The 13,391-nt window shown below is 33.0% G+C and overlaps 1 protein-coding gene across 4 annotated transcripts in view; it reads left to right on the top strand.

The window, feature by feature from the left end:
* LOC115211848 overlaps positions 1–13,391 on the top strand; it is a 279,433-nt gene that overhangs the window by 149,933 nt on the left and 116,109 nt on the right. For all 4 annotated transcript variants that reach the window (XM_036503398.1, XM_029780571.2, XM_029780579.2 and 1 more), the window contains exons 10-11: positions 5,779–6,026; positions 8,290–8,490. In XM_036503398.1, the coding sequence (XP_036359291.1) occupies positions 5,779–6,026; positions 8,290–8,490 (449 nt within the window). The remainder of the gene's footprint in view (positions 1–5,778; positions 6,027–8,289; positions 8,491–13,391) is intronic.

Genomic DNA, 13,391 nt, shown 5'->3' with positions numbered 1-13,391 from the left:
GTGATGGATTGGATCTGTAGTCACCGAATTAGCTTTCTCCTTTCTGGTTTTGAGAAGCCTAATTTCGCAAGATTGGTATTTAGGCATGTGTTACATATTCCAGGGCACCAATAATCACAGGTGTGTGTATGTATGTATGTATGTATGTATGTATGTATGTATGTATGTATGTATGTATGTATGTATGTATAAATGTAAATATGTTCTTTTGTGCAGCAAACTATGGTAAACAAAGTTACAATGGTGATAGAAAAAAGAAACAAATATAAATATCAAAAAATTCAATCAAGTTTTACTTTTAACGCCATGCGGTAAAGGAATTCTTTGAAAATCTCATGACATTTTAAAACTATTTTAATTAAAGTTAACATTTGCAATCCAATGATGCATTATTTTCAAAATGGTTTTGTTTCAGTAATGCTTCAACAATTTTTCATTAATGTTCATCAATCCATTAATTTTTTATATTTTTTTAGTTGTTGCCCATGACTTTGCTTGATTTAGTCCTTGAGCAACAATGTTTACCTCTCCTCATTATGTGTATAGTCTTGCTTAACTGAAGTTATCCAGCTTACCAAATTAAGTATGTCAGCACTTACTTTACTATGGTGTGATGTTTGTTTCTTTGATGTGTAGTGTACAATAAGGTGGCAAGCTGGAAGAATCATTAGCATTCCAGCAAAATGCTTAGTGGTATTTTGTCTGCCTTTACATTCTGAGCTCAAATCCTACTGAGGTGGACTTTGCCTTTCATCCTGTTGGGCTCAATAAAATAAGTACCAGTTATGCACTGGGATGAGGGGGAATTGTCTTACCCCCTCCACCAAACTTGCTGTCCTTGTGCCAAAATTTGTAACTAATATGTGGTATATAATCCAAACTTCTTTTGACAAGGGAATAAGTTTCTATATTTTAGGGAAGGATGAATTAGAGAATTTGTGATGTTCATGAGTTTTCAGAATTTTGCTGCTAAATTATTGCTAGTATTCCATTGTAGCTTTACTCTACTTCCAAAACTGATAATAAAAGCTCTCCATGCATCAGGCAGTTTATATTTCTAGTCTTTTCTAATTGCATATACTGCATAATTGCACAACTGAGGATAGACAGAATTTTGGACTGTGGGATTCTCAATTATTAAAATATATCATTTACAGTCTAATTTATAAAAAAAAATGTATTTTAATAAATGTAGGATAATAATTTGCATAAGAACTGCAGGCAGAGTTCTTTTGAATCTGTCAGACCAACCCTAGCTATGTTCTATATTCCATGTTACATTTCTTTTCTTTGTCTTTTAAGTTTCCTACTTCTTTCAAACAAGCTTTGATCAAAACCTAATTAACTATATTGTTAGTATGAGTTTAGCTCTTCTTTCTCTCTTCCTTCTATTGATATTAACAACTTGTATAAATATGTATTCAATTTGTAAATGAATGCAATTCAGAAGCAATATTCTCTTGTAAGTGCATTCTTTTACCTCATTATCTGATTAGAGGAACAAACTAACCACAAGTGCTGACACGTTTTTCTCTATTGATAATCACTCTATAAGAATAAAATATTTGCCCCTACATTTATCTCTTTTGACATTACTCTGCATATGTAGTTAGCTTGCAATTATATTTGTGTAATCTAATTACATGACTTTATTAATTTCCTATTGCGACTGTACTTTGCTGTGACTGACCTGTCTTTATAAGTAAACCTTTTACAACAGCATTCTTTTATGATTACCTGCTTACATTAAGTCACTTGTTATGATGATATTCTACAGTGATTACCTATTTGTATAAACAAACTGCTTACAGCTATATTTATCTCATCTAATAACATCTATATAAAACAAATACCTTTATAACTGCATTCTTCATTTCAATCAGATTTCTGTAAGGACATATTCTTTACAATAGCATTCTTTTTCTTTTTTTGTTTTTTTTTTTTCCTGAATAAACCACTTCAGCATAATTATTTATCATTGCAATTATGTATTTTAGAATAAAATAAGTTCAACATGTAACTTTCATTTCTATATAATACTTTAACAACCTCATAATAAGTTTATACCTTTCTAAGTTGTATGATTAATTCTTAGTAATAATATTCCACCTCTCTGTTTGAGCCATTTTCAACTTCCTAAAATCTTTCCCAGTATATTTCCTAATGTATTCAACTTAAAAAAGCTATTCTAATTTCTGAACTCTTTAAGGATTTTAACCTTCTACATCATTATATCATATACATATATATGTATATATTCATTTAGTCCTTCATATACTTAACATTTATTTTTCTATACTAGCATGGGTTAGAAGGGAAGTTATTTTAAACAAGATTTTATAGCTGAATAATGCTCTTCCTATCAGCAACCCTTAACTGTTTCCAAGTAAGGGACTTTTTTTTTTTTCTAGACATCTTCAAAACACAGAGGAACTGGGCATAATGTCAACAAGGAATGTTATATATATATATATATATATATATATATATATATATATATATATATATATATATATATGTGTGTGTATGTGTGTGTATGTGTGTGTGTGTGTATGTGTGTGTGTGTGTGTGTGCGTGCGCGTGCGTGTGTGTGTGTGTGGATGGATGGACGGAGGGATGGATGGAGGGATGGATGGATGGATGGACACTCTGACAGAAAGATGGATGAACAGATATAAATGAAATGTATATAACTAAAACTTTTGGTAATTTCTCAGAATGTAAGAGGATAAGTTTAAGTTGAATATGAAGAGGATTCTGATTAATGATTTGATAAAATAACTATCAAATGAGTTCATTCAGAAAACTGAAACTTAGACTAAGAGAAAAATAGAGATATATCAAGATAATTAAAAATGATGAAGATGAACTTATCCAGTTTGTATTCAAGATTATTAATCCATAAGGCATAATGATTTAGTGGTATTTATGCTGCATTTCATAGGCAGCAGTGCTAATTACTCTTAATGTCTCTGTTTATTTAACTGAAAGTAATTACCATTATCTTTTACAATTGACTAATTATTTTTCAAAGGAACATTTAACTAACCACAAAATGCTCTTTAGATTTGCTGAAAGGATCACACATAGAGACTAGAAAGACTATTTACTAGTTAGATAGAACAATTACAAATTATTTCAAACACAATCTTTGTTTCAGTAGGTTCAAAAGGAAAGAATTCTTTTTTATTTGTCTGACATTTGTTGGTGAATATGTATATTGATATTTCCCGAGAGAATCTATTTTATGGAAACATGCAGTAGAGCAGCTGTGGCTGTGCGTTTAAAAAGTTTGCTTCCCAAGCTCATGATTTTGAGTTCAGTCTCACTACACAGTACCTTGGGCAAATGTCTTCTTTTATAGCCCTGGGCCAGCCAAAGCCATGTGAGTAGATTTGGTTGATGGAAACTGAAAACCCATCGCATATGTATGTATTGGGTCATCCCATAAATAATGCATTTTTTTATACTTCTTTTATTTTCAAACTTAAGATAAACAAAGTTCTTTTTTAATCTAAAATATACTCTCCTTCATTTTCTACAATGCTCTTCCATCTATCTTGTAGACTTGCAAGGCCCCTCTTCCAAAATTCACTTGTCCGTGATGAAAAATATTCCTGCAGTACTGTTCTGATCTCGTCTACCGAATTCATATTTTTTTCCCTCCAAATGATTTTGAAGACTGTGGAATAAATGATAATCAGATAGGGTAATTTCTGGCGAATATTGTGGGTAGGACATCGTTTCCCATTCAAACTGCTCCAGCCTTCGAAATGTCATCCTTGCTATATGCTACCGAACATTATCTTGGTGGAAGAACACCTTTTGTCCTGAAACCAAAGATGGTTGTTTTTATTCTAGAGCTGACTTAAGCCACTCAAGCTGCTCATAGTAGATCTCCTTTGTTATTGTTTGGTTTGGTTTAAAAGTTCAAAGTGGACTAATCTTTTCATATCTCATCAAACAGATAACAACACCTTATGTGGCTGGAGACCTTCTTTAACTTGAGATACCAGTATTTTTCCTTTCCCTACCCACAGTCTTTGGCACTTGACATTTTTATAGAGAACCCATTTCTTGTCACCAGTCACTATTTGGTCCTAAAAAGGTCCATTAATGAGACATAACAGTAAAGAAGAGCACACGTTCGCTCTCTGCATGCGATTATACCAGGAAAGTTTATGAGGAGCCTACTGATCTATTTTGCTAACTTTTCCAAAGGCACACAGGTATCAATGAATAATTGAGTGACCAAATCCAAGCTTCTTTGCTAGTTCCTCAACAGTTACAATGGGATTTTGTTCCACCAGAGTTTGCAGGGCGTCCTTGTCAAGCTCTACAGATCTTCCAGGAAGAGTTTCATCTTCTAGGCTGTAGTTTCCAGCTCAGAATTTCTAGAACCACCATTGACACTGGCTTATGCTTATTGTCCGATCTCCATATACTGCATTAATATTTCTCATACTTTCCATTGCGTTGTTGCCTTTATTGAACTCAAAATGCAAAATATGTTGAACATGCTACTTTGTCACTTCCATTATAGATTTGAAAAAAAAAAAATAGCTGTTAAAATCGAACTGCACTCTTCAAAACTTGCACTAAGAATAAGGACAAGGTAAAATTACTACCTGTTTTTATCGCAAGTTGATGCAAGTAGATTAACCTGTCCCCATCCAACTTTTAGTTCATGCAATTGAAAAAACTACATTATCTATAAGTTGACCCACTATGTATGTATGTATGTATGTATGTATGTATGTATGTATGTATGCATGTGTGAATGCTTGTCTATATCTTCTCATCTTGACATCAAGTGATGGTTGTAAGTGAGTGTCACTGTCATACAAGCAGTGCCATTCATTCCCAATATTCTGTGGAAACATGCCTGGCTATAGGGAAATATTACCTAGCTTGGAAACAGGTGAGGATTGATGAGGGGAAGGGCATCCATTCATAGAAAATTTGCTATAATAAATTCTGTTTAACCCATCAAAGCATAAAAAAGTGGATGTTAAAATGATGATGATGATTCACCAATATTAGATAGTCTTAAACCATCACAATTATTTTCATTTTTAGATTTTTAAATGTATTTTTGTTTTATTTTCCTTTATACAAGAGGGAAGTATAAGTACCATGAGTATTCTCAAAGCCCATTGCTACACAAATCATTGCCTCAAATGAATAATTGCCATCAGTATAGGCTAGGGTGAAGAGTTTGAGTTGCATTATGCATTCATAAGAAACACAGAAAGCACAGCAAATTCAAACAGTGTTAGTTGAAGCTATTTTACAATTAAAACTAATTGACATTTTGATATCTTCAAAATATAATTAGTTTGTGCAGATTATTAAGTGGAGTAAGGAAAACCTTCCAGACTGCCTCTTTTCATAAAATATTTTATTAATGTACCTCAGGCTATGCAATGTCCAGAAAATTTCTAAAAAGGATGAAATAGTAATTACATGATTACCACTGAATAGAAATTTTAAGCACTTCATAATAAGTAAACAACAAGAAGAAAATTACATATGTGCATTCTATGCATTTTCCCCTTATTCCATACTATGAAGAATTTATTATCAACTGTCCAACAGGGTACATCATTTGTTTGTAAAATTTCATTTGACTGATTCAAAATAATGAACAGCCTTAATCTATGTTTTAATCTTATTGGATTCTTATCAAAGGTACTTTTTATTCATTTTATATTTCGCATATGTCTATATTTTTTTTTTTTTACTTCTCTAATGAAATCTTACCATTTATCTTTACAGCCCTTGACATGGCATTCATTATATTTCCTGAGATCACATCATTAATGCCCTTTCCACCAGTGTGGTCAGCTCTTTTTTATATTATGTTGACCATTATCACCTTAAATAGCATTGTAATATTCATCCAACTAGTTGTATCAGGACTGGAGATAATGTGGCCAATGCCTGATAGGAACTATTACAAGCTGTTCTGGTTGTTTGTCATATGTGTATTATCTTTCATTTGTTCCCTCTTCATACTTTCTCAGGTAAGAAACTTTTTGCTAAAAAGAAGGAAATTATCACTGTACAGTTATCTTAAATATTCTCTAATTAATTATAAAACATTTTTGTGAAGATTAATTAAATGATAGCATGTGAAATCTTCTAAATAAATATTCCAATAACTCTATATAATACTTTGATGTGTCTTGGGAGAATCATTATTTTCTTTATGTATACTATATTTTTTGGCATACATGTTGACATAGTTTATAGCGTAAACATGTGTTAACATTCAAACATCATCACTAACTTTCCAAATCCTGTTGCCTTCCACATGGAACTTTTGGTTCTCCAAACTTGTTTTGGTATATAAGACAACCTACTGTTTTTGGCTGTAACTTTTGATCTGAAAAATTCAACTTGTATGCCAGGAAATACAGTAATGAGTTTGTTAATTTCAAGCCTAAAAATATGAACAAACATGATTTAACTATATTTTCTTTGTGGGTTTTTTTTTTTAAATTAGGTTTTTTAAATAACTTTTCTCATAAAGTTCTTATTAATTGATTATTTGATATAAAATACAAGTGAAGCAAATATGACACAAATAGCTTATTGTCAAATTTGCTATAGTATTTTTAAAGAAACTAAAAAGGTTTCCCCCTATACATACCTAACCCTACACATAAATTCATAAAAAAACACAGAAAAAATAATTGGTATTTGTAAGCTTTATGTAAGATACGTGCATTTCTACAAGCCTGTTGTAATTACGCGTGTTAATTAACCCATTACACAAACCAATTGGTATGCTTCTTCAGTATTATTAACAAAACAATAAAATATATGTGTTGCATGTCCTTATATACCCAGTCATGCATATTGTGAATAAGCAAGTTGGTAAAGCAGAAAAGAGCCAACTGAATTGCCTAAGAGGTAAATCAGTTTATGTAGAGAGCTGCATAATATGCTAGAAATATCAGTCAAACCTCCCTGAAATTATACTCTGCCATCTTGTAAAAAGAGTAAACACATTGGACAATGTAGTTTCTGTATACAAAATGATGGGATGATCATGGCTGGAATGCCTCTGCTCTTAGGTCTACTCACTCAGGACAGACCCAAGGCTAAACAAGAGGCCATCAATAACATTTGAATTTGTGTCAAATGGAGTTGTATTTATATTCTGTTTCCATAATTGCAGCATGTCATTTGCTAATGTAATCGTTCTCTAGCTGGTAATTAGCATTTGCATTACCCAATCACTATCAGCAACAGCAGCGTTTTTGTCACAATTACCATCACCATTATTGTCATGTTAATTGTCATCATCATCATCATCATCATCATCATCATCATCGATATTCCAATTTTTGGTATATTACTCGGTGACTTTCAAAGGTCTTCTCAGACTAGTGAAATTGACACAGTTGTCCATGTTTGCAGGAAAGGAACTCTTGATGGTAGCAGTCCCAAAGAGGAAGAACTGGACAAAGTTATTAATGTAGAACTACAGAAGAGAGATAAATGGTGGAAGGAGAGATAAGTGGGTCAGGTGACGTTTGGATGGAGACTGTGGGCAACTAATTAGTGCAGAGAAGCAGAGACTTGAGTGATAGCAATAGAAGAGGCAATGAAAAAAAAGTTGAATGAAAGGACATTGCACATTTGTGGATGAGTTCCTGCAATGTGTTAGTGATGGAATCTTCATCACTAAAGAAATAAAAGAAACCCTGATTTTATTATGAAAATCTAGTTTCATCATCAAAACTTAGTTCTTAATTTTATATTTAGTAGGACTTAAGCACAAAAGACTAAACTCATTGGACAGGACAGCAATGTAATTAATTTAATAGATCTAATTTCCTAAAATATTTCTGCATTTCTATGAAAAATAAGGCAAATCTCATTCCATAGTAATATACAATTTGCTTTCCAGAAATAAGGTAACTGATGGTGGTCTGAGATCAAATTGATTGAAATATTATTATATAGATATAAATATTGAAGAAAAGGTTTCATCTCTAATGTTGACACTAATCGAAAAATTATGATCTTAGAATTAATAATTCTCCCAAGACAATGGAATATTTTCTGCATGATAATATATCATTAATATATTGTTAATCGTTAGTCTGGCATTTTCCATTTACCAAAATTACTCTCTATTCTTCTTAAAAGACATATTTTTTTTAAATGCTGTTGCTATAAAAAGTATTATTCTCTGCAATGTCTTCTACTAATTATTTGCTTTTGTTGCTCATATTGATATTTACTTAGATGTTATTTTTCTGTCTACTTTACAAGGCTGATATTTACACTGATCAAACAATGGATGTTTACCTTCCAAGCTGGTCCTTGCCATTTATTTGCTTTTTTGAATGTTTGATTCTGATGTGGTTCTATGGTCCAAAGAAAATTTTGCGACATATCACTGACATGACTGGTAGCCTTGATCGTTTTTTTTGGAAATTAATGTGGAAAGTAGTTACACCAACAACAATACTGGTAAGTTATTTAAAAACAACTCTTTCTCTGACAATCCTAACTTCATTGGTCTCTCTCTCTCTCTCTCTCCCCTAAATACACATAATTAATTGGAGAGTGATCATTAAGAAGATAAAATGGGAAACAAAAATATTGATTTCGTTTTTGGATTTGGTTTGCAAGATTCTTTATATGAGTTCGTGTGTTGAAGCATATTCTGTTGTGTCTGGGGAGAGTCATTCTCTTTTAGTGCCTTATTATTTAACATAAATAATAAGGCACTAAAAGAGAATGACTATCCCCAGACACAACAAAAATATTGACGTTGTCCATATATATAATATAAATGTTTATACCCATATTGTCTATAAGGAGAACTTCTCAAGAGACACTTGTGTAGCATTGCTGCAGTCAAATGACTGAAACGAGTAAAAGATAAAAGGTAAAGGATATATTCAGTCATTTGTTTAAGTCCATTTATTTCTACAACCAGATGCTCTTCCTGTAACCAACCATTACCTGTTTTTCAAGTAATAATGATTTGAAATGTTTGTGCAAGGCCAGCACTCTCAGTAGAGGGTCAAAGACAATTACATTGACCCCAGTGCTCAACTGGTACTTATATTATCGATTCTGAAAGGATGAAAGGCTAAGTCAACCTCTGTGGAATTTGAACTCAGAACCTAAAGATGGACGAAATGCCACCAAGCATTTTGCCTGGCATGTTAAAAATTCTGCCAGCTCACCACCTTATGTTTTTCGAGTAACAATGAGCATGGCCAAATGACTGTAGTGAAGGATGCTGCACTCTGAGATATACAAACACAAGTACCTAATAACAGTCTTGACACTCTTATACTACTGGAGATAAAATACAGAATATATTGATGGACAGTGCTGAGTTGTCAAACATTTAAACCAAATTTTCTCAAAACAACTTGTCTGACCGTCCCATAGGCCTCCCTGTTGAGAAACACTGATTTAACCTAAATTTGAGACACCAGCAAAGAAGAAATAAAGATAAACTTTTTTTCTATTCCAAAGAAAAACGATTTTGTTCACACAAATATGCAACCGAAGAATTTAAAGTACCTGTAATGATAAGGCTGTTGACTGAGAGAACACAAATATGGTTTAAACAGTAAGCTTGGCAGGAAAGAAATGTGCCTTTAAGCAGTATAAAAACAACAAAAAATGGAAGGTGCAGTTATGTACAGGTTGACAGAAGAAAAGCAGGACAAAAACGGTTTTATCAATTACATTCTCACCTGGAATCGATTTTTGTAATTTTTTCAAGACTTATACACGCCCTGATACCGTCGGTATCTACATATCAAATTTGACTGCAATTGGATGGAGGATGCCCAAGATCTGAGAAGACACACACACACACACAGACAGACAGAACAGATTTTATATAAGAGATGGATACAATAGCTGTTTGGTGATAAGAACTTCAAAAGATTTTGGAAATCTTTCTTAGGTGAGGTTAAAAAAGGTCGAATCCCTTGAAAGTATACCTATTTGTAAGGAAAATACTCCTGTTTAATAAGAGCCCTTTTTAACTATAGGCACAAAGCCTGAAATTTTGGAGAAAGGGGCTAGTCAATTACATTGACCCCAGTGCTCTGCAGTTACATAGTTTACCAATCCTGAATGGATGAAAGACAAACTTGACCTTAGTGGAACTTGAACCCAGAACGTAAAGACAGACAAAATGTCACAAAGCATTTTGCCCATCATGCTAATGATTCTACTAGCTTACAATCTTTTACTGTTAAATAAGAATGCTGATAATTCTACCATAGTTACTGAAGATTCATGTATATTAGACAGTGTGTAATGTAGTATTGGTATTAATAAAAACCTTAACAAGATAGGAAAATAAAGGAGGGGAGAATGAGAAGGTTTATAAAATAAAAAAATAAAATAGAAGTAACTATTGATATAAACATCATCAATTATCTTATCTCTCTTTCATACATTGCGCAAAATTCAGTTATAGAGGATTTTCCTAGCATGACTAACATTATAGAATATAACTAAAAGTGAGCATGTGCTAGTGTGTGTGTGTGTGTGTGTGTGTGTGTGTGTGTGAGTGTGTGTGCACGCATGCATGTGTGTGGGTGTGTGTTTTAAAAGGTTATTCAAAGCAAATGAAGTAATAAGTAATATATTTCGTAATATATAAAGTAAAATACCTAAGCGATTCTGAATTTTCTGTTTAAGAAATATTTTATCTGATAAAGCATGAACTAAGCTTCATTTATATTTGAGCAGCTTCTTAAAAAGACCTATTTTCAAATTTCACAAACCACACACACAGATGCACACACTCACCCCCCCCCCCCACACATGAACACACACACATGCACACACACATACACACACACACATACACACACACGTTCACACACACATATACACACAGATGTACACACGCACGGGTGTACAGACACATGTACACACACGATTGCATAGATAAATAATTATATACATATGTGTGTGAGTGTGTGTGTGTATATATATATGTATATATATATATATGGAGAGGGAGAGAGAGAGAGAGAGAGAGAGTTATAGCCATCATCATATGGAGGTCAAACAGATAAATAAACCTATCTTCACCTCTCAAACCTCCTGACTTTAGGCTTTTTATACATATATACATGTGTGTGTGTGTGTGTGTGTGGAGCACTGTTCGTTTGGCAAGTTTTTTACACCTGGATGTCCTTATATATATGTATATATATATATATATATGTGGGTGTGTGTAATAATAATAATAATAAAGATTCTTCATATAATCGGGTACTTAAAAGGATATGCACCAGGTAAGGTTTGATAAACCTGTGATCACCACCTCTGGTTGATTAAATATCCAGTAGTATATTCAGGTTATGCATACAGAGAAAACTATCCCTACGAGTATTAAGCACCTAGGAGCTGGTCCAATTTACACGTGTTGATCATACATTGTTTGGAATACTCCAGAGTGTCTGATGTGTCATGAATCCCTATGATGTATTATAAACAAATGAATAATAACAGACGATGGATAAATGTCAGATCATTACAGCTGTTTCCTATGCATTTTTTAATATATCTGTGTATATATAATGTATGCATGTATATATGCATACACACATATGGCAACTTTCTTTTCATTTTTGTGAATATCCATGAATACATTTAATTTCTTACCTGACATAAGTTGTTTGCTTTTTGCTGTTGGAATTGCACTAGTGTAACACCACCACCACCACCACCACCACCAATAACAACAACAACAACAACAATTTCAACCATACTTAAAGGTGGCAATATCTTTTACATATTAGATTGTCTCAGCAGTCTAAAATAACTCTTGAACTCCGTCATGGTTCTAGAAAATACCTGTTGCAGCGACTGTGTATCATTTTCAGTGGTTAATGCCAGGGATTGAAGGTGAGAAAGACTGTTGGCATCTTTCAAGCCCATTATTACCACCAGTCATTGTCATAGTGTATGCAAACTATTTACTGTATATTTCATGTTGCTAATCTAGTGGTAGCCAAGTTAATTAGCTTACACATGGTCATTGAAATTTACTTGCTTACTTCAACTGATAACAGTTACTTACACCATCAAAGACACAACAGTCTTTAGAATCTCTCGGTATTAAGAAGCTACAGTGAAATGCATAAAGGCCACAAGACCTATTAGTGTTGTGTTATCTGATTATCTAAAATATACAGAAAAACACAGAAATGTATATTTTATTATTTTCAAGGTATGTTACCTTCAATTTGAATACTAATTCTTAATTCTTCTCACTCAAAAAATTCACTAATTTTATGAACAGTTTCTGGTTTCTTTTTTTTTTTTCCTTTCTAAATTTTGATAAATAGTAGGTTGTGATTAGCAACAAAATAAAAGAAATTTTATCTTTATATATTAAAAAACTTCCTTTTCTTGTTTGTGACAAAATCAAATAATTAATCTCATTCTTTTTAATCATTTTTAATCAAAGGTTTCATTACTGAAAAAAGTTATTTGAATGCTAAGAAACAAAAATATATATCCTTGTGTTCAGCTTGGCAGGCTGTTAAACCAGCTCATACACACACACATACATGTATGCATGCATGTGCACACACACACATACACATGCACACACACACACATATATATACACACACACATATAAACATATATGTGTGTGAGTGTGTGTGTGTGTGTGTGTATATATATACATATATAATCATCATCATCATCATTAGTTTTAACATTCACTTTTCTATGCTTGTAAGTGTCAAATGAAATTCACTGAAACAGATTTTCTGAGGCCAGATGCTTTTGACTGCTGCCTTCCCTTACTGTTTCCAAGCAAGATAACGCTGCCCTAGTCTTTTGAACATGAACAGCACAATGATTGGGCTTGTTTCCACAGAAGATTGCAAACAAATGACACAACTTATATGACAGAGACATTTGTTTAGAATCCACATGTGATATCAAAATACACACTCTTACTCATGTCCATACACGTGCGCATGCACACACAGACACATGCATACACATGTGTACACACACATACATACACATGTATATGATAGGCTTCTTTTAAGTTCAGTATATCAGATCCACTCATGGGGCTACACTTACACATGTCCACACACATGCGCATGCACACACACACACACATGCATACACATGTGTACACACACATACGTACACATGTATATGACAGGCTTCTTTCAAGTTCAGTTTATCAGATCCACTCTTTGGGCTTTAGTTGGGCCAATACTATAGTAAAAGACACTTGCCCAAAATGCCATGCATTGAAACTGAACCTTCCACCTATGTGGATGTGGGTATGTATATGAGTATGTATGCATGTGCATGCATGAGTTTGTGCGTTTGTGTAAGGGTAAAGTGTA

This window comes from Octopus sinensis, linkage group LG1 (genome assembly GCF_006345805.1).
Source record: "Octopus sinensis linkage group LG1, ASM634580v1, whole genome shotgun sequence".
Lineage (NCBI taxonomy): Eukaryota > Metazoa > Mollusca > Cephalopoda > Octopoda > Octopodidae > Octopus > Octopus sinensis.
Note: the sequence above shows the minus strand (reverse complement) of the source record. Positions and strands in the feature narration are given on the sequence as shown.